Source organism: Macaca fascicularis, chromosome 9, assembly GCF_037993035.2.
Source record: "Macaca fascicularis isolate 582-1 chromosome 9, T2T-MFA8v1.1".
Classification (NCBI taxonomy): Eukaryota; Metazoa; Chordata; class Mammalia; order Primates; family Cercopithecidae; genus Macaca; species Macaca fascicularis.
The window spans coordinates 83,118,405-83,141,697 of record NC_088383.1 but is presented as its reverse complement, the minus strand read 5'-3'; the positions used below and the strand labels follow the sequence as shown (position 1 = coordinate 83,141,697).

Sequence of the window (23,293 nt, the reverse complement as noted above, 5' to 3'; positions counted from 1 at the left end):
CATCACCACGCCTGGCTACTTTTTGTATTTTTAGTAGACAGGATTTCACCATGTTGCTCAGGCTGGTCTTGAACTCCTGAGCTCAAATGATCTGCCTGCCTTGGCCTCCTGAAGTGCTGAGATTACAGATTTGAGCCACCACGCTTGGCCTATAGCATACATGATGGTAGTTGATTATGGTAAGACAGTACAAGTCCTTACATTATGCTAGTTAACTATGGTAATACAGTACAATTCTTAGGCAATACATAACACCTCTGAAGGATTTAGAACAGAACCCTAAAAGTTAAGCACATTAATATTTCTCCTATAAAAAATACTCAATTCCTATTAAGCTCTACTAAAAAAATGAGTTTAGTCAGGTTTTGCTTCCAAACGAATCATTAAAAAATGGAGTTGCTACAGCTATTTGAATTTCAGAACTGCAGATAAAGAATAGTGGACTTACAGCTATTTATCTGATCAACACTGACAGAGTATAAACTAGGGTTTTATGATATATACGATCTAAAAAAGCCAAGCTTGCCCTCTCTTGCTAATTTCTGAAACACTGATGTAGCTCTCCTGAAATTTCTATTTCACTGTGAGGGATTATGGTTCACTTCCTAATATAAAAACTCAATGCTATTTCTTATTTGTAAATATTTAGTAAGTTAGATATTTATACTTCATACACATTAAAACAAATTAATATTTACAAAGCTTTGGGATATACCTGGACACATAAAAGCAGAACATACCATCTTTTCTGAAAATCAGAGTTATAAAAAAAAAATCAGTATGACAAGACTCTAACATCTGAACATCAAATAACAAATTTAAAAGTTTCAAGAAAATGCTGCTTTCATTATTCAAAAAGAGTGGAGTGAAATATTACCATGTGATCAGTTAACATACTTTTGCTTCCAAGGGAAAGAAAAAGGAAGCAAAACACACTTAAACCTTAAGTAAATTTATTCTCCCAAAATGAAAACTCTCATAAGAGAAAAATCCAACAGTAGTATGTAGGATTCAGAAAAACTTTGGTCAGTCACATTTTCTCCTGCTACCATGTCAATGCTATTAACCTCTCTATGTCAGCTTTGCCTTCAAATTGGTTTACCTTAAAGTAGAAAAACGTCTGAAGCAGTTCCAGACTCATACCCACACAATGCCATCCTTGGAATCACTCCAATTGGATCCATTTATGGCCTGTACCAATCAATGGAGTTCTATTCTGTAATTTAGCTTAGAAAAATCATGGCCTACCCTGTATTCAAACCACACAACTGGATAAAAGACAGAATGGATACTGGGGAGGGGAACGTACACAGTGCCATAAGAGAAACAAAAAATTTACAATTAACAGTAAATAGTAAGGTCAGGTGTAGGTGCCTCACACCTGTAATCCCAGCATTTTGGGAGGCCAAGCTGGGAGGCTCACTTGAGGCCAGGAGTCCAAGACCAGCCTGGCAACAAAGTGAGACCTCATCTCCACAAAAGAAAAAATTAAAAAATTAGTTGGGTGTAGTAACACATGCCTGTAGTTCCAGCTATTCAGGAGGCTGAGGTGGGAGGATTGCCTGAGTTGAGGGGTACCAGGTGGCAGTGAGCAATGATCACACCACTGCACTCCAGCCTGGGTAACAGGGCTAGACCCTGTCTCAAAAAAAGCAAATAGTAATAGAAACTTGAGATGGTTAGTATGAATTAAAATATTCAAGTAACTTATGATATTCCTTTATTATTCAGTAAGCATTTACGAACACCTAAGTAAATGCTAGGTACTGTACTAAATATGTGAAGATGACAGAAAATGAATTGTAGACCTAAAGACAGAAAATGAATTTTATACTTAAAGACATTCCTTGTATACAACTTAAAATTGTCTAAAAATAATATATAAAATTTATAAATACAGGGAAATAGCCTGTGTATGCTTTCAATTACATTGAAGTATCTAGTTAACATTTTTACTTTCACATGCAATAATATCCCTATACGAAGACGATAAGGTTTTGCATGATAAAATTTCTATAGTTCAATTATTCTAATGAATGAAAACATTCCCTACTTAAAATTATTGGAACTTATTGGAATTCCCTATTTAAAATTATTGGAAATTATTGGAATTCCCTATTTAAAATATATGCTAGAACATATAAATGATGGGTCAAAAGATCATATAAAACAATAGCCCCTTTAATTTTACACAGAAACACAATTAACATTTATTGGGTGATCATCACCTTCTTTTAAAACTAGCTAGTGGTAACAACTGCACAAGTTTATGTCCTACCATTGGGGCAATTTAGTCATATTCCTATATTCAAATCTTTGTCACCAATAGCAGTAACAAATTCAAGAGTGTGAAAAATAGTTGGCATACTTATGTCAGTCATAGAAGTCTTTCCACCTACCAGGAAAACCAATTTTGCTATAGTAAACCTATCAAGGTCATATTGACCAATGAAGTAAAAATCACTTTCATTCATTCATACATTCAACATTTTGTAAACAGCCCAGAAATTAGCATTTTTAATAATGATGCAAGACAACGTAAATGTCACACTGACATAAAGATACAAGGAAATGTAACGCTACCAACTCAATAAGAAACTTAAATGAGAAAACTAAGCAGAAATGGGTAGACCCAAACACAAAAAGGGGTTTTCTTTATATGCAAAATTATAAATCACTTTAAATTTCCTAAACGTGAATATTATTCATATTTAAGACAGACGTTTTGCAAAATAACTTATCAGCTGATACACATCTCAGAACAGTTTAAACTCTTCATTCCCAAGTTATCCCCTAAATACAAGCAAATTTATGGGTTTGGCCTTTAAAACACAGTATGATTTTTTTATTGTCCTTTTCTCTATTGAAAAAACCAGACATATTTTGTTAAATACTTACACTTTAGACAGAACTGGCTTGAAAACAGAAATACAATCAACCTAAGCATCAAACAAAGGTAGACAGATGGGTGGATGGATGGATGGATAGATAAGCTAATAAATAAATCACTGAGAACATAAATGGAAGCTAAGTTAAACAAGAGGAGAGTAAATTGATGTCTGCTCTTTAATTAATATCACAATATTATTCAAGGATAAATATTATGCAACAGTACTTCTCAACTGCCAGTTTTCCTTACATTACACTATCAATTTTCTAGAAAAATTCCTCAAAAAGTAGAACTGCAGTAATGTCAAAAATGTATCCCAAGACAAAACTAAGTAATGGGGCTAAAAAAGAAGCTCAAAATGAAAAAGGTTCACAATGTGCTATATATATTTCAACTTCTTCAACAACTTGGTCCTCATGCATAAAAAGGGCTTAGATATTTTGTTAGCAAAGATAATTTCAATACAGATAACCCAAAAGGTTCTCAAGCCATTTTTTTTAAAAGTTGACAAACTATTTGAAATTATCCAACATAACCTAATGAAAACTCTACTAATTAAACTTATTACTTAAAAGATTAGAAAGTAATATCACTATAACCCCTGGTTGAAAAAATAAAAATAAAATCTTACTTTCTTTTTATCAAAGTATGTATGTTCATACTGTACAAGAAATATGTTTGCTACCACGGTGTGGTAAAAAAATAATTTAATCCCAAAGATATCCATGTCCTAATCCCGGGATCCTACAACTGTTACATTACATGGGAAAGGAGAATTAAAGTTTATATGGAATCATGGTTCACAGGCGGCAAGATTATCCTGGATTATGTCAACTGGCCCAAAGTAATCAACAGGGCACTTAGAAGTGTAAGGGGTAAGCAGGAGAGTCAGAAGGAGATGACTAGGGAAAAATGGTCAGAGAGCTACAACTGGGTTGGCTTTTTTTAAGATGGAGGAAGGGGGCCATGAGCCAAGGAATGTGGATAGCTTCCAAAAACTAGAAAAGGAAAGAAAATGGATCTCTCCTAGAATAAACAGTCTTGCCACACTTTGATTTTAGCCCAGCAAGATTCAGGTCTTTTCATCATAGTTTCATCTCTAGAACTACCAAATATTAAGCGTATAACATTTAAACCACCAAGATTACGTTAATTAGTTAAAACAATTATAGAAATTTAATGCACGTGGCAATTCCTCATACATAAGACCCAAAATAAGAATAACTGATTGTCTTTGAGACACAGCATTCCCTCAACTACTTTCAAGTTCTTATCATTATCCTTCCGAATCATGTGCCACAGGTGTATTCAGCCAGGACTTCTAATATACTTATAGGTTTTTAATTAAACATATTTGTAGCTTTAAAAAAAAAAAAATCACAAGCTAGCCTATTCAACATTTTCCATATAATTTCATTTTATATATTTATTTGTTTATTTACAGACAGGATCTCATTCTGTTGCCCAGGCAGAAGTGCAGTGGCATAATCTTGGCTCACTGCAGTCTCAACCTCAACCTCGCTGAGCTCAGGTGATCCTCCCACCCCAGCCCTCCGAATAGCTGGAACCACAGGCGTTGCACCACTATGCCCGGCTAATTTCTGTATTTTTTGTAGGAACAGGGTTTCACCATGTTGCCCAGGCTGGTCTCAAACTCCTGCGCTCACGTATCTTCCCATCTCAGTCTCCCAAAATGTTGGGTTTACAAGCATGAGCCACTGTGCCCAGCCTAATTTCATTTAACTTAAAATCTACTCTGCAGTAATCACAGTCTAACAGGAATATTACATTATGTTAATGCTAAACTGTTCCAAGTTTCGTTTAAGAAATATGAATGTAAGAAAATCTGGAAATAAATCTAAAATGGTAGATTCTAGGCTAAAAAAACTAAATTAGTAATATTCAAATTTTCAAATAAAGACTTAAGATAAAAAACTCATCAAGGGTTCACATAGTTATGGTTCAACATACATTTTTCTTTTGGTAAAATCAGATACGGTGAAATGTAAAGATAGTATCAATTCAATAAGTTTTGACAAATATATATATTTATATATATATTTACTTGTGTAAATATATATACCTGTGTAACCAACAATCAGGATAGGAAACATTTCCATGACCTGAAGAAACTCTTTCCCATTCTTTCCAGTCAATCTCTACCATCCACAGATAATTTATTTTTTAATATCCAGCTTAATACCTTACCATTTACTAATATATGTAAACCTCCTCTTTACAACACTTAAATTCTCAACTAAGAAAGCAATAAAGTCATTTATATATAGATTTTTTTTTTCCTTTTTTAGAGATGGGGGGGTCTCACCTATGTTGCCCAGGCTGGACTCCAAGTCCTGGGCTCTAGCAATCCTCTCACCTCAGCCTCTTACACAAACAAAATAAAAGTAGTTACTGATGGAACTCCCAATTTCTAGAACCACTAACATCAGCAATACTTCTTAAGGAAGATTATACACTTTTGTACGAAAATAACCAGCCAAAACCTTCAAAACTACTTCTATTTCCTGTTAGAAACACCTATTAGCAAAACATACCTATTTTGCAATGTCGAGTCAACATTAATACATGCCGCATTAACTATATCACTGACTACAGTGATGAAAACCCGAGTTTACAAAACATTCAGAAACTATTAAAACAGGTAGGTAAAAAACATTAGGTAGATACCTGTACAGATATTACAGTGAATTTGGAATTGTAAGCTTGCATGCATACAAGGGGAAAAAAAATATTCCTAAATTTGAAATTTTCAGTGAAAAAATAAGTGGCTCAGGGCACTACAAATAAATTTCATAGATAACGTATTCATAAATCAACCTTGGAAAGTCTAGTCTATGTCTTGTCTCTACTACGCCCCTTACCTTCAAGCTGCCCCTCAGTGAGAATGCACTTGGGAACACAACTCAAAATCACGCACATACCTACACTACTCAAAGAAAACACTGGCAGTGTCACACATAAGAAAGCAAAAGAAAAAAAAAGACAATCAATTCTGCATGGCATTTAACATTTTAATTGACATTTTTCGTCTTATTTAAAACCATATAAAACCCAGAAACAGCTTGACTCCAAAGCACTGCATCTTTCTAACAAAAAAAGTACACTGGGCACAGAAAGAAAGAGATTACCCTCCATACCAAAATTTTTCACTTTTATAAACCTTTCCGGTTAGAAAGCCAAGCATCTATTAAGGTGAGGATAAACCCGGGCACCGCCACCACCACCACGGCCTCTGCCTCTAAAACACAAAGGAATCCCCGGACTGTGTGGGAACGTCTCTGTCCTTTCCTCCCTCCCCTTCAGCAAACTTACAGGACAAGTTTTCAGTCTCGAGCTACAACACTATGAACACTTTTCCAAGAAAAGAGATGCCAGGGAAGCTGGCCACCTATCGCTATGAGTGGTCCGCCCCCTACCCCTACCTGGCCGCGCGGCGCCGGACTCGCAGCTCCGCCTTTTGGGGAGGTCTCCGCGGCCGCCCAGGCGCCACAGTGGGCAGCTGCGGTCGACCCCTCCGGGATTGGGGGCAGGGCGGCCTCCGCGGCTATCCCGGGAGTCCCGCTCCGACACCGCCTCCCCTGGGGAAGCCGCTCGCAGAGAGGCAGGGACCCAGGCAAGGGATGCGGGCAAACAAGCCAAGGGCTCGGCAGAGGGGCGTGACCGCCAGTTGGCCGGGCTGAGCGAGGTGCCAGAGGGAAGCCCGCAAGGTACGTCTGCGAGAGCCGGGTGCGGACGCGGCAGGGGGGAAGGGGGGCGCTCGCTCTCTTACCGCCAGGTCCGGATTGCGGCTGTCCCTGTGTGACACGGCTCGGATGACCCCCGCTCGCCAGCCGCGTCCGCTCTCCCAGCGCTCCGGACGCGCCTCGTCGCTGACCGCCACACACAGGAACCGCTTCCCCACCAGCTCCGGCCGCGTCTCCACCGCCATAGCCGTCGCTGCCGAAGCGACCGCTGCCTCCTCCAGTGCGAGGGAACCGGTGAAACCTCGCTCCTACCGGCCGCTCATGCTGAGGAGAGCGAACCGGGGCACGGCAGCGGCCCCGAACGAGCGCAGACTCGGGGCGCACTGGCCGCTCTGCCCCGGACACAGCGACCTCGGTCCCTCCCCCAAACACTCCTCTGGAATCCCGGATTCGCAGCGTTGGGCTGCAGCGCCACACAAGAAAACTGAGAGAAAACCCAACACGGCCGTCGAACACCCAGAGGCAGCCCAGCCGCCGCCACCGCACCGCGGCCAGTACTGCTCCGTCTCCGTCCCCGGGCAGCGGCGACGCGCAGCGCGTCTCCTTCCGCCGGCGCGGGCGGGGCAGGAGCCGCGGGAGGGTCGGCGGAACCACCGCAGACGGAAAGTAGTGCCCAGCCTTGCGGAGGCGGCGGCCGCCACGGGGTCCTCCGAGATCCAGAGGTGGCGGCGGCGGCGGCAGACCAAGAAATGAAGCCGGCCGCGGGGAAGTAGGCGACAGCTATTCAAAGCTTTTGGGGGTCTACCTGTGTATTCGTTGCTCCCTCAGAAGTGGAGGTGAGGGGAAAGTGAAGTGTAGTGGTTCCACTTTGATCACAAAATAAACTCCAGGGTTGACGCCTCACCCCCGGCGCGATGTTCAGAGCACACGGCGCCCGCCGCCTGAGTTAGCCTGAATTAGCAGTACCGCAGTACCAGCAGCAGAGCAGGACAACACTTCTACTGAAAACTAAGCCCCAAAGTCAGAGCAGAACCAACCGTTCATGACTTCAAGGGAAAACGAAGGGGAAAATATCATCCTTTTCTTTTGTAGCGATACTAATTACATGTTTAAGCTATTCAGAGATTTAAATTCGTCACTGCTTTATTATAAGAACAGTAAATGCTCCGTGGCGGGCCCTTGTCAACGTCCTGAAATTTCACAAACCTTGTCTGCGACAGTCTTAGTGCTTTTAGTACTAGTACATACCTCAAACACACAGGTAGGTCGGATAATAACAGCAGAGAAAATCCCCAGATTCAGTTATTAGAAAATACCACGGAAACAAAAGGATTTTAACCAATCACAATTCAAGAAAATAAATTATATTTATTTCCCATCCAATTACAATAGGACTCCCTAACCTACACACAGATCTCTTGGAACACTCTTCTTTGATCAACTTCTTTAATTGTTATAAATCAAACCTCCCTACAGATGTCAGCGAGCAGTTCGATTTCAGGCACACTTTATACTGCTTTTTTATAGGTAGTTTTAAAAATCCCAGTTGTGGTTTTTCAGTGGCATTAGTGATTACAGTCCGCTTAAAAATTCTTCTAGTCCAATAAAATATTCTAAATTTCAGTCTCTTAGAGATTTTCCTGAACCTCTATTTTAAAAAAGTTTAGTAATCTGAATGTTTAAATAACTATAAGGCTTTTATCTGTTTTCTCTAGAACACTCAAGCTGGGCAATTTGAAATGGAGAAACATGACCACTGCTAATAGGTTAGAAACCAAAATTATAAGGAAGATAGATTTTAATAATCATGGTCGAATTTTGCTAATCTAAAGACCAAACACAGAACTGTAATAAATAGGCTGGGCATGGTGCCTAACGTCTGTAATCCCTGCACTTTGGGAGGCGGATCACCTGAGGTCAGGAGTTCGAGACCAGCCTGGCCAACATGATGAAACCCCCTCTCTACTAAAAGTACAAAAAATTAGCTGGGGGTGGTGGCGCGCGCCTGTAATCCCAGCTACTCAGGAGGCAGCACTCGGAGAATCGCTTGAACCTGGGAGCCGGAGATTGCAGTGAGCCGAGATCGCACCACTGCACTCCAACCCGGGCAACAAGAGCAAAAACTCAGTCCCCCGAAAACAACAACAAAAAGCTCTAATAAATTAAAAAGGCAAAACATATCCAAAAATGCACATTGGCAAGTTGAGAGAAAAACTTAATTTTGCTTGGGCAATTTTATTTCCAAGTCCACTTTTTCAGTGTACACTGTATAATGAAGAATTACAGATGAAGATTTCTAAAATCAATGTAGATTAAGGAGCCAGTAAAGTGGCTTGGTGACAATAATCCAACATATGTAAGGATACAAGAGAGCCGGGCGCGGTGGCTCACGCCTGTAATCCCAGCACTTTGGGAGGCCGAGACGGGCGGATCACGAGGTCAGGAGATCCAGACCATCCTGGCTAACAGGGTAAAACCCCGTCTCTACTAAAAATACAAAAATATTAGCCGGGCGCAGTGGCAGGCGCCTTAGTCCCAGCTACACGGGAGGCTGAGGCAGGAGAATGGCATGAACCCGGGAGGCGGAGCTTGCAGTGAGTGGAGATCGGGCCACTGCACTCCAGCCTGGGCGACAGAGCGAGACTCCGTCTCAAAAAAAAAAAAAAAAAAAGAGTAGGGAGATCAACATCCAGATACCAACTCATCAATGATCTGCTTTGTGACCACGCGCATGATGCAATTGTAAAAATGCAAAAATGCCTGAATCCTAATTTTCAGTGATATCCTAGGAGCAAATGAAAAATAGATAAAGTCATTTGAGAAAAACATGCAAATTCATCAGTTATTACATAAATCCCACTCACCAAATTACATTCTTAGGAGTATAGGTTGCTGGTTGCCTTACATAAATAAAAACTGCCAGCTGTTTTCAATTTTGTAGGCAAACTGCTCTACATGGGCCCTTATGAACTCCCACTACATGTTGAATTCCACCCTTTTCAGTCTTCTGAAAAGCACGTAATCCAACAAACCAATCAAAATATTTCATGTATAGAAACAAAGTTTTTCAGGAGGGCATATATCCCTGTAATATTTTTAATCAAATATCTTAATATTCTTAGAACTATAGGCCAAATTCTGTTCTACTAATCCCTTGACTACAGTCAATGCCTAGAGTTTACACTAATTCGTGGATATTTTGCTGTTGGAAAAACTTAAAAGTACATTTTTTAAAATGTAGAATAAAAAGTCATTAAAGATTTTTTGCTTGTTTGCTGGCATTTTTTGCTTCGTTTTGTATCAAGGGGTATTTGTATTATTTTATTTTTGCCAGCAAATCATAACATTGTAAATAACAATGAATTAAAAAATTTTTTCAAGTCGGTTTTGAAACTTCAGAGTATTTGTTTCTTAATGTTTCCTTACATTCTTTACTTCCATAAAGATACTCGGAAACAGAAGAGTGATGGTATTTGTTTTCATTATACAGGCAGAAAGAATGACAGTGAAGTACTTAAAATAACTAAGTTTACTTATAGAAGCTGAAAATTAGAAATATAAATTAGATTTTCTAGTCTTTCCATCGCCACATGTAAATATGTCCATTAAATATGCCTACACACACATCAATTCAAGCAAACCTCATACATCAAATATCTTAATCTACACCAAAGATTGGGAGATTATTTGATTTTTTCCCTTTTTAGAAGTTCACAAAAATTTATTCATAAAAACAACTTGGGCTAGGTGGTGGCATGTGCCTGCTGTCCCAGCTTCTCTGGAGGCTGAAACTGGAGGATCTCTTGAGTCCAGGACTTCTAGTTCAGGCTGGGCAACATCACAAGACCCTGTCTCTAAAAAAATCTTTAAAATACAAAGAAACCCCACAAACTATTTCGTTTGTTTTTTAAAAAACTGACTTATAAAGGAAGAAAATGTATTCACTGCATAAGAACCATAATTATCTACTTAATTATCAGTGATTAACAGTTCATGAAGTTTAGTTTGAATAAGCAAAAGCCTAGTAGTTACAGATTTTTCACTTTTTGACTTGGTATGTAATTGTGGAAAGGGTCAATCTTCTGTTGTCATACATACTAGTATTTTATGCCACTATACATGTCTACTTTATCACAGATATTATCTAATATAGACAAAAAGTTTAACACATCTTTTGTAATAATATTAGCCACCACTTGTAGAACACCTACTATGTGTCAGACAGTATACTAAGTACTTTACATACGTAATCTCACTTTAAGGATGAGGAAAATGAAGTTTAGAGAAGTTCAGTAACTTGCCTAAGAATACACATGAAGAAACTGGTTTTCGAAACCAGATCTGTGATAACAAAGACTCCCTGCTATTAACTATTACACTAAAAAGTCACTTAAAAGAAACATGAAGGTCAGTTATCAAGTTGTTTCATCCTTATTTACAGTTTACTCATAATTGATGTGTTCAGTATTTATTTAGCACTTACTATGTGGGTCACATCCTGCAAGGTTCTGGAGATAGGACCTCTATTCTTGAGAAGCTCACAGTCTATCTGGAAAGATAGACAACAGAAATGCTTTGGTTTATTTAATTAAGGAACTATCAATAGAATTTCATCCAAATTTAATGCATTTTAATAAATATTTTTCAAATCTATTATAACTTAAGGCTTTTATTGTCAAATGTAAATAATGGACTGCTTTTATGAAGTCTTAGATTATATATATAGATATGGCTAAGAATTATGCAAGCCACTATTAAAATGAAGGAAACCAAGAGTTTCAACTGAATTATGCAAGTGGAAGACCAAGAATAAATGGAATATAAATTTATGTTCTTTTTTTAATTAAACTTCAAATAATTTGTATTTAGGGTTTGTATACCCTAAGCATTTATTTAAAATAAATTCCTCAATCACATTTATGATAATGAAAAATTAACTCAAATATCAAAATATCACTTCCTCAAGGAAACCATCCCTGATTCTCAGACTATGTAGTATTCCCCAATAAGAGATTTTCAAAACATGCCTTATTTGTCTTACTACTACAACTGTATTTACACCATTTATTGTGTAATTGATCATTTATATTTTTCCCTTTATTGGCTACATAAGCTCCATAAGGCATCTTTGTCTTGTTCACAACTATACTCCCAGCAGCTACTAGGCCTTGCTAAGAGATGATAATACATTTTACAGCATGAATGAATGAATATAGCAAAATGTACCTTTTTCTAAATCTAACCCAACTAAGAGGAACTTAGAATCTCAGACACAAATGAGAGTTCCTGTTCTTCCTACAGGGGTATTCATCATCTTCAAAATAATGTCTTCAATACATTATCTCATTTAATCATGGAGGTACAATGTTAACATGCTTCGACAGAAAGCAAGGTTTTTCCTGGGAAAATTTCTAAAGAACAGATACAGAAGGAAGAGTTACAATTCTCAAGAAAAACATTCATTTCATTACCAAACTACCAATTTAATACAAACCCAAAAATGATCCTATGAGTGTATATCCAAAACACTAGTCTATTCTTAGTCTTCTAAAAAGAACAGTCTCAAATAACATCCTTGATGGAGCCAATATACAAACATAACTTTCTGACTATCTTCTTGATGCCATGGAAGGAGGGAAAGAGAAGAAAAAAAGAAGATAAAAAAGAAATGAAGGAGGAAGTGAAGCAATCTCTATTGGGCCTTCTAATTGTATATTCTACACATCTGTTATCCAGTTTCCAGTTTAAATTCTGGCTGCATAGGAACATACCACTTCTTTTCAACATTCTCTTCTCTATTAAAAACAAGGTTAATTTTTAATGATAAAAAATTAAAAATTTAGAAAGAATACACAAAGCATTAGAAAATTCCTAATCTGCTCAGTGAGGAACTACAAGAAATAAAGAAATGGAAAGTTGCCATTGAGCACACAGTAAGTCTTCCCGGGGTGTCCCACAGCACTTTTTCTCTGTTCATCATCCCTCTCATAAACGCTCCAACTATTAACTACCATTAAAATATGCAAGTTTGCACTTTGCAAACAGGTTAGGTTCCAAAAGGGTCATGTTCCTATTAATCTTACAAGCTTTCACTATTGTTACAAGTTAATAGCAGCAGAGTAAAAGTCTTCTGTTTATATCCATGTAAGTTCATTAAGTAAAGGAGGTTCTAAACTTCTATTAAAACGATAAATGAAGGAAAGCCAATGTAAAATCTAAACTAAAAAGTAATACGAACTCAAAATCTCAGCATGCTAACCATATACTCCATCTATGTTCTTCCTCACCAATGAAGCTAGGTATTATATAGTGAACTTTATGATCAAGAACACACATAATTCAGCAAGGAACAAAGTATACTTTCCTGTCACGTGGTAGGTTTAAACCCCAAAATGTTAAAGGACTGACAAAAGTAATCTTGCTTAGCAAAACAAATATTGTTAGAAAGACTTCAGTATATGCTATTTCTCAAAGGTCTCAAAGAAGATATACATATGATTAATATTAATATTACTACATACTAATTACTAATATTAATACATACTAATATAATACAAACCAAAGTACCAAATAACCATTTTTAAACATCACTGTAAAACTGCTTCTTTCCTCTGCTTTCCAAGTTTGGTCATAAAACCATTATATTAAAACAAATAGGTCAGGCATAGCCTGTCAGTAGCTCTAGCCTGTAATCCCAACACAATGGGAGGCTGGGCGGGGTGAATCACCTGAGGTCAGAAATCAGCCTGACCGATATAGTAAAATGCCTTCTCCACTAAAAATACAAAAATTAGCTGGGCATGGTGGTCCATGGCTGTAGTGCCAACTACTCGGGAGGCTGAGGGAGGGGAATCACTTGAACCCGTGAAGCAAGAGACTCCAGTGGGCTGAGATCACGCCACTGAACTGAAGTCTGGGCAACAGAGTGAGACTCGGTCTCAAAAAAAACAAAAACAAAAACAAACAAACAGTCTATCAAAACTAACTTGAAATGGAAGAATTTTTGCAGTGTTCTGCATTAGAAATAAACTTTTGAATTGACACTTTTTAACCTTATATACCTTCTTCATCTATAATAGATAAAAATCCTACCTCAACTATTATATATTATTATATATAATAATAATTTCAACTATTCTAGCTACAAAAATTATCTTAAAAGCAATTGCTTCATTTGCTTTTATATCTAAATTTGCATGGATGCTTCTTTCCCCCACTTGCAATTTCTTTTCATTTTATTTATTTATTTTTTTGAGACAGAGTCTCCCTGTTGCCCAGGTTGGAGTGCAATGGCATAATCTCAGCTACTGCAACCTCCGCCTCCGGAGTTCAAGCAATTCTCATGCCTCAGCCTCCTGAGTAGCTGGGATTAAAGGCATGTGCCACCATGCCTGGCTAATTTTTGTATTTTTAGTAGAGACGGGGTTTCACCATGTTGGCCAGGGCTGGTCTCTAGCTCCTGACCTCAAGTGATCCGCCTGCCTCGGCCTCCCAAAGTGCTGCGATTACAGGCATGAGCCATCGCGCCCCACCCTGGAATTTCTTTTTATATTAACAAGCTTTAAAATTTCATATATAGCCAAATATGCTAATATATTTATGTTGCAGCCTTAAGGCATGCTTTAAAAATATGTAGGTATTCTTTGGTATTTTAGGAATTTTATAATACAATTTTTATTTTATTTCTTTCTTTATTTTTGAGATGGAGTCTTGCTCTGTGGCCAGGCTGGAGTGCAGTGGCGCGATCTCGGATCACTGCAACCTCCACCTCTCAGGTTCAAGCAATTCTCTGCCTCGGCCTCCCGAGTAGCTGGGACTACAGGCATGCACCACCATGCTCAGCTAATTTTTGTAATTTTAGTAGAGACGGGGTCTCGCCATGTTGGCCAGGATGGTCTCTATCTCTTGACCTCATGATCTGTCCTCCTCGGCCTCCCAAAGTGCTGGGATTACAGGCATGAGCCACTGCCCCCAGCCTAATTCAAATTTTTATAATAAAATTTTTAAATCTGTTAATGTATCCCTTAATTACGAAAGAAATAAAAAATAGAGATATAATACTTTCTATAAAACTAATAAAGATGAAAAAGTAAAAACATTAAGTAGGACAAGAATATGGTAAAACAAATACTCTGTTGTAAAAGTAATACACATTTGGTTAAAAAAACTTCTTTTTTTTGGAGACACGGTCTCACTCTGTCATCCAGGCTGGAGTGCAGTGGCACAATCTTGGCTCACTGTAACCTCTGCCTCCAAAGTTCAAGCAGTTCTCCTGCCTCAGCCTCCCAAGTAGCTGGGATTACAGGCACACACCACTACGCCTGGCTAAATTTTTGTATTTTTTCAGTACAGACAGGGTCTCACCATGATGGCCAGGCTGGTCTCAAACACCTGACCTCAAGTGATCTTCCCACCTTGGCCTCCCAAAGTGCTGGGATTTCAGGCGTGAGCCACTGCGCCTGGTCTGGTAAAAAAAACTTCTTGGAATTACAGTTCACTTATTGCATCGAAACTGGACTTGGCTTTACATTCTTAATGTACTTTTACTTTTCCTCAAGATACAAACTTACTGTTGTGAAGCTGAATTTTCTTTCACTACTTAAATCGTTTATGTATATCTGGTAAATTATGACTAAATTTTTGTTAAATTGCATAAAGTAAACTGAAATACACACTCGGGGCCCGGTGCAGTGGCTCACACCTGTAATTCCAGCACTTTGGGAGGCCAAGGCGGACGGATCACCCAAGGTCAGGAGTTTGAGACCAGCCTGGCCAACATGGTGAAACCTCGTCTCTACTAAAAATACAAAAATTAGCTGGGCATGGTGATGGGCGTCTGTAATCCCAGCTACTCAGGAGACTGAGACAGGAGAATCCCTAGATCCCAGGAGGTGGAGGTTGCAGTGAGCCAAGATTGCGCCATTGCATTCCAGCTTGGGTGACAAGTGTGAAACTCTTGTCTCCAAAAAGAAAGGAAGAAATACACACTTGGTACACTAAAAAACAAAAACAAACAAAACTGGGAAGCAATCTGACCATCTTTACTGATAACAGCCTTAAACAAATCATACCATCTGACTCTAATTCGACTCCTTGGAAATCACCCTCAGTGAACAGGCTAAGGATATCAAAATATGGAAAAAGTACGTTAGATGCTTTGGTCAGCTGGTTGCTGAGAGTCTCTCCTCAATCGCTAAAATGAGTGGGAGTGGAAGAGTGCTTATAAAGCAGACAGCTGTGAAGAAGAGTGTTTTAGGATGAGAGAGACATATACTTGAATCCTGAAGAAAATTTACCAAAGGACGGGGATGAAACAGAAATAAAAACAACTTTTTTTTTTTTTTTGAGACAGGGTCTCACTCTTGTCACCCATGCTGGAGTGCACTGGTACAATCATGGCTCACTGCAGCCTTGACCTACTTCCCGGGCTCAAGCGTTCCTCCCTGCCTCAGCCTCCCAAGTAGCTGGGACTACAGGCGTGTACCACCATGTCCAGCTCATTATATATTTTATTTTTTTGTAGAGACGAGGATCTCACTATTTTGCTAGGCTTGTCTCGAATTCTGGCTTTAAGCAATCCTCTCACCTTAGCCTCCCAAAGTGCTGGGATTACAGGCATGAGCCACCGTGCTCAGCCCAAAACAACTTGTTAAACAGAGCAAACTAAAATCAAATAAAAGACTGAAAGTAATGGGGTCAAAAGTTCCAAATTATGTAGGACAGTCAGCCTACTCTCAAATTATTTTTAAAAATAAGAGAAATAATGTAATAAGGAAAATGTGACAAATTGTTAAATGAACAAATTACAGCAAATCTAATGAATGCTGATAAAAGTTGGAATAGTGCTTACCCATGGGGGTGGGTAGTATTGACTGTGAGGTGGCATGAAGGTGCTAGAAATGCCCTATATCTTCATCATATAGTGATGGTTAAATCAGTATAAAATGTAAAGATAAATCATAAAAATTTGCAGATGTTCATGATTCTAAACATAATTATCCTTTCCTTTACAGTTATAATAAATAATTACATCATTATTACTTGCAACATATGTAGAGTCATTATTTCTCCTTCAAATGTTCAGTTCCATTAGGACTGCATTTATGAACCCTGGACAGCTAAGGATACTCCCCATTTTACAATTTTGTTTAATGCATTTTAAAAAATAATCCATCTGAAAACATACTCCCTAGAGGGAACAGAAGTAGCCTTCAATTTGGTCTGCATTATCACCACTGAAAACTATGTTTTACTTAGTAAGGAAGATCTAATTCCATGAAAATAGTTAGCTCTACCTTAAAAAGTTCAGGTACTTGTCAAAAATGGCTTCCAAAGATACTCCTTTTAATACAGGATGTGAAAACCCTTCCTAACAAATTCCTGCAAAATTAGATGATACTGTTATGTACTTCTGATGGATAGACAGGAAAGTAACCTGAGACCAAAACAACAGAGGTCTCCTACTACTGGAGAGAAGCAGGATTATCAAGAATAGAGGAAAACAGAGTCTGCCTAAGACAAATACTGGTCTAGGACAAAAGAGAAAGCTCAATTCCCACTACCACAAAGCTAACCAGCATCCAAAGCCCCATGCCCACCACCACAACACAAAGTAGCTCCGAGTAATACGTAAGTAAGAGCATTCTACTACTAGAGAAGTAGCAAAGGACAGAGAGAGACCCTCTCTGAAGTTCAGGTGCGCAGATAAGGCTAACAGGTAAACATGGAGTAAAAACATTGGTTAAAACTTTCCAGCAAATCAATCCCCATCTTAAGTACTAGGTGATAATAGAAAGATTTAAAGTTGATAATGGGCTGGTAGCAGTGGCTCACCCCTGTAATCCCAGCACTTTGGGAAGCTGAAGTGGGTGGCTCATTTAAAGTTAGGAATTTGAGACTAGCCTAGCCAACGTGAAACCCTATATCTACTAAAAATACAAAAAATTAGCCAGGCATGGTGGCAGGCGCCTGTAATCCCAGCTACTCAAGAGGCTGAGGCAGAAGAATTCCTTGAGCCTGGGAGGAAGAGGTTACAGTTAGCAGAGATTGCACCATTGCACTCCAGCCTGGGTGAGAGAATGAGATTGTGTGTGTGTGTGTGTGTGTGTGTGTGTGTGTGTGTGTGTGTGTGTGTGTGTGTGTGTGTGTGTGTGTGTGTGTGTATATATATATATATGAAGTTGATAATGCACTGAAGGTAATCAGAGCAATAAAAGGCAAATTCTTATCAACTCCAGGCAAGACTAACTCAACCCTCCATGCTAACACCTTAGCAGAACAAGAGTCATGACAAATTCTCAGCATAAATACGATTTACCATAAATGATGGCTAGCATTCAATCAAAAATTATAGGCTGGACAGAGTAGCTCATACCTGTAATCTCGACACTTTGGGAGACAAGAGGATCGACTGAGGCCAAGAGTTCAAGACCAGCCTGGGCAACATAGTGAGATTTTTTTGTCTCCACAAAAAATTTTTAAATATTAGCCAGGCCTGGTGGCGTGCACATGCAGCCCCAGCTACTTGGGAGGGAGGCTGAGGCAAGAGGATTGCTTGTGTCCAGAAGATCAAGGCTGCAGTGAGTCATGATCACACCACTGCACTCCAGCCTAGATGACAGAGCAAAACCCTGTTTCTAAAATAAGTAGACAAATAACATTTTTAAATTAAATTAAAAACATTTTTTAAAAGACCAGGCATGGTGGCTCACACCTGTAATCCCAGCACTTTGGGCGGCCGAGGCAAGAGGATCACTTGAGGCCAGCAGATCAAAGCTGCAGAAAGAAATCTCTAGACAAAGAAGAGGGGAAAATATGCCAACTACCAATAAAAGGAATGAGAGGGGTGACATCACTACAGATTCCACAAATATCAGAAGGATAAAAGAGAAAGTATAAAAAACTTTGTACAAAAAATTCATCAATTTACATGAAACAGAAATTGCTAAGAGACACAAACTGTAGACCTCTCTCAAAAAAAGACATAGACTGAAGATCTAAACAAGTGGAGAGATCTACCATGTCCATGCATCAGTATTAATAATATTCCAGTAAGACTCAGTATTAATAAGATTCTAATTCTCTCCAAATTGATCTGCAAATTTACAGCAATCCCAATCAAAATGACGGTATTCATTTTTTTTGGTTGACACCAACAAGTTGATTCTAAACCCAAATAAGTTATGAAGAAACTGGAACAGCCAAAACAATTTCAGAATGAAAAAACTGGAAGACTCATACTATCGTATATTAAGTCTTACTTATATAGCTGCAGTAATCAACTCATCATAATGTTGGCAAAAAGATAGATACATAGATGAACAGAACAAAATAAGAGAGTCCAGAAATAGACCCATACTTATACGGTCAATTGATTTTTCAATAAAGGTACAAATGCAATTCAAACACAGAAAGGATGGTCTCTTCAACAAACAGTGCTGGAACAATCTGTCATCCATATGGTGCTGGAACAATTTATCATCCATATGTCAAAAAAAAAATGAACCTCGACCTATACTTTGCAGCATATACTGAAATTAACTCAAAAGCATTGATCTCAACATAAAATATAAAGCTAAAAGAACTTTCAGAAAACAGGAGGAAAAATTTTGTGACACTGGGATAGGCAAAAATTTCTCACCTACAACACGAAAAGCATGATTCATAAAACTAAAAATTAAACATAATTAAAATTAAAAACTGTTCTCCAAAGGTCACAGAGGTAAAATATTGTCAAAATGCATATCTGATAGAGGATTGATAACTAGAATATTTAAAGAACTTTCAAAACTCAATAAAAAAACCAAATTTTTAAAAATTGGGCAAAATATTTCAACAAACACATCACCAAATAAGATATGCAAGTGGCAAATATGCACAAGAAAAGACACTCAACATCATTAATTATCAGGGAAATGCAAATTAATATCACAATGAGACACCAAGTGTAAAGGAAGATAAGGAACAATCAGAACTCTCATACAGTGCTGACTGGAAGTGACTGCCACTTTGCAAAAGAGTTTCTAATAAAGTTAAACATATACTTTTCATATGACCCAGTAAAGGAAGATGAGGAACAATCAGAACTCTCATACAATGCTGACTGGAAGTGACTGTCACTTTGCAAAAAGAGTTTCTAACAAAGTTAAACATATATTTTTCATATGACCCAGCAATCCCACTTTTAGGTATTTACCCAAGTGAAATAAAAACCTATGTTCATACAAAAACCTACCTCTACACCCAAATGTACACAGCCTGTTTATTTGTAATTGCCAAACACTGTAAACAACCAAAAATGTCCCTCATCTGGGAAACAGGCAAACTATGGAGTGCTACTCAACAATAAATTAAATATTATACATGCAACAATATGGATGAAGCTCTGCGTTTGGGGAATCCCCAAAACCACCCTCAGAACTCACCAGAAAGACTCATAAAACTCAAAAGAAACATTATACTCTTGCTTACTGTTAATTACACTAAAATGATAACATTAAAATCAGCAAAGGGAAGAAGGGCATAGAAGACTGCAAGCACAAGCTTCCAGTTGTCCTCTCCCAGTGTAGTCAAGCAGGCAGGGCTTATTTCTCCCAGCAACAACATGTGACAACATGCAGGAAGTACTTGGCAACCAGGAAGCTCACCTGAGGCTTAGCATTTAGGGTTTTTACTGGGCTATCTGCATGGCTGACCTTAGTCTCCAGACCCTCCAGAGGTCAAGCTGGTAACCACATGGTACATTCCTACAGTCCTAGCCAGTTGTGAAGCTGAGGCTGGAGGATCACTTGAGCCCAAGTGTTCAAGGTTACAGTGAGCTATGGATCCTGCCACAGCACTCCGACCTCCAACAGAATGAGACCCTGTCTCAAAAACAAACGAACAAAAACCACTAATAAAGAAAACTTTTTGGTCTTAATATCAGCATGAGTTGTTCTATTCCCTAGCAGGTGCTTTGTTTTTATCATATGGACACTGAATTATACCACTGACCCAGTTTTCTTTCTACGTAGGCTGTTAGGACATTTTATGCTATACACTTTTTATGTATTACTTAATTTTTTCAGCTTTTTGTTCCAAAAATTTTCAAACATTAATGAGAGAGAGAAGTAAGAATGAATACCCACATACCCTTCATGCAACAATACCGACAAATTGCCAAACTTATTTATTCTCTCCTCTTTTTTTTTTGGCTGGAATGTTTTAAAGCAAATCCCAGATGCCATATTATCTCACCCAGAAATAGTAAAGAAAGTATCATTATCCGTTAAAGACTTTTCTTTAAAGTAACCCTACAATACCATTATCACATTTTACAAAATAAGCAATAATTCTTCAGTATCATCTAATAAGTAGTAGTCTGTACTCAAATTTCCTCAATTACCTCAAAAATGAAAATTTTGCCATTACTTTGTGTAAACCAGAAACAAAACAAGAACCGCACATTGCACCTGGTCGATAAGTCTCTTTAAATCTCATTTAATCTCATTTAAGTTATTTGTCCTGGAGAATTTCTCATATCCTAAATTCAGCTAACTGTTCCCTCGTTGTGTTAACTTACTATTCTATTCCCCGTATTTCCTGTAAAGTGGTAGTAAGATCTAGATCTAGAGACATGATTCAGTTTCAGTTTTTTAGCAAAAATAGTCCATAACAGTCCATAGGTGATACATGTACTTTCCTAATCCATTACATTAGGATACACATGATGTCTTGTTGTCCCACTGAGAGTGACACAGAAATAGCAGAACTTCTTAAATTTAACTAATGACATATGAGACCCAGATTTCTACTTTGAAAGATTCAGACAATAATGATCCCAGTAACCAAAAACAAGGAAGAGATTTTTGGGAAGACTAAATACTATCAGCGGATTTCTTTGGGTGATAGATTTGCCAAATAGGTATTTTTTAATTTGTTCCAGATTTCTGGATTTTCTAAATACGGTACTCTGGAATACCACTACCAAAAAGAATGAATATCATTACTTTGACAATTTTTTAAAATCTTTAAAAAATTATAGTATATAGTTGTAGTCCAGTTTGTCAAATGAGACAACAATGTTCTGTGGCCAATATAAAACGTTTTGATCCTGTTGGAAAGGGTCCCATTTTGCCAAGATGCAAATGACCTACAAAGCCCATGTTTTGCAACCCTATGCAGGTCTCCTAAGTACATTCGATGGGAGCAGTAATTAATCCTCCAGAAACAGCCGAAACTATAGTTTGCTTGATTTTTTTTTTTTTTGGAGAGTCTCATTTTGTTACTCAGGCTTGAGTGCAGTGGTACAATCATAGCTCACTGTACTTCGAACTCCTTGGCTCAGGTGATCCTCCCACACTGGTCACGCTAAAGCACTGGGATCACAAGAATGACACACCACACCTGGCCTAAACTATAGTTTTATAAAGCCAACACAACTCCAGGGACTGGCAAACTAGAATGTTAGCAATGAAAGCTGTGAGCACAATGATTACAGGATGAACGCATTTAAAGCTTCCTTCAGTGGATGTTACTGACAATTTAAAAGTACTACTGTAAAAAAAAAAAGAAAAAAAAGAAAAAAAAACTATTATTCATCACAGCCAGTTTGAAAGGCTATAGATAGAGGCACCATTTCTGACAGAAAGCACTGTGGATTCAAATTTATTTTTGCTATGTTGGTGTTATATCACTCAGTTTAAAAAAAAAAAAAAAAAAAAAAAAAAAAACATGGAAATGGCAAATGAGAAAGCCCAGGATGCTGGCTATAGCTATAAAGGAAGAAAAGGTTCCTTTTTGTGACTACCAACAACAGTCCTTTCCTTACTTTCCTTCTAATTCACAGGATATTAATGTTCTGGAGAAGAAATGGTAAGCATTTTCATCACCTAGCATATAATTCATATTTAAGAGAAATTATGTTTAATATAACCACATGGTGGACTCATCAGAACTAAGGCTCATTATTTGTAAATTTTACAAATACCACTCATCTGTTCACATTATAAAATTAGGTTAATCATATCATAGACTGAATCCTCAAATGTTTTCAACTTCTACCTGTTAAGAAACTATAAACATTTTTCTTCAGGAACTAAATAGGATTTCCTTGTATTATAGGTACTGTTAATAAGTGATATAAAGTCCTCTTCTAGACTTTAGTTGATAAATAGCTGTAAAATGAAATAGTTTTTGAACTTGCTTCAGATAAAATTTTCAGATTTGAAAAATAATTGATACCTTATAGTCTTTTTAAAGTTCACTTGGAAATTACAGTGGTATTAACAGAATGTGACAATATGTCCAAACACATTTATTGCAAATACTGTATCTACTAGATACAATATTTATATCTTTAAAATAGTGGACACATTTCCTTTTATAAAACACTGATTTTTTTTTTTTTTTGCTTTTTTTTTCCTTTTAAAAATATGAGCAGTAATCACATTGACTGAACAAACAGCCTTTCTTAATTCTGTGGCTTTGAGACTTCACTTAGAAGCTTTATTTAACAAAAGACATTTCTGAATAAACCACAGTCAATTATACATTATCTAAATGTGGCTTATTAACTGTGTATTTTAAATGTCTTCTCCTGCCACCCAGAACATTTTTGGATCTCTTCCATAACCTCACTTAGTACACAGAAACAGTTCTTTCATAACTAAATTAATCTCCAGTTTATTCAGACCATTTTGAGGACTGAAAGAGGTAAAAA

The 23,293-nt window shown here is 37.8% G+C and overlaps 2 protein-coding genes across 31 annotated transcripts in view; one reads left to right on the top strand and one right to left on the bottom strand.

The window, feature by feature from the left end:
- The window catches only part of JMJD1C (jumonji domain containing 1C), a 365,022-nt gene that overhangs the window by 301,356 nt on the left and 40,373 nt on the right, over positions 1-23,293 (bottom strand). For 7 of the 30 annotated variants that reach the window (XM_074002030.1, XM_045362101.2, XM_074002010.1 and 4 more), the window contains exon 2: positions 11,078-11,143. The exons of 18 other annotated variants lie outside the window; for them this stretch is intronic. The gene's annotated coding sequence lies outside the window, so the exon portion shown is untranslated. Of the gene's footprint in view, positions 1-6,680; positions 7,181-11,077; positions 11,144-23,293 lie in introns of those variants that run through there. 5 more of the 30 variants (XM_074002029.1, XM_074002035.1, XM_074002020.1 and 2 more) reach the window with 1 other exon arrangement.
- LOC141407699 (uncharacterized) lies at positions 6,419-9,843 on the top strand. Its single transcript, XM_074002053.1, has one exon. The coding sequence runs from the start codon at positions 6,724-6,726 to the stop codon at positions 7,345-7,347; it is 624 nt and encodes a 207-aa protein (XP_073858154.1). The 5' UTR covers positions 6,419-6,723; the 3' UTR covers positions 7,348-9,843.

Excerpts from the sequence above, each read along its gene's own strand:
- LOC141407699 (XM_074002053.1), top strand. The coding sequence starts at position 6,724 with ATGACCCCCGCTCGCCAGCCGCGTCCGCTCTCCCAGCGCTCCGGACGC.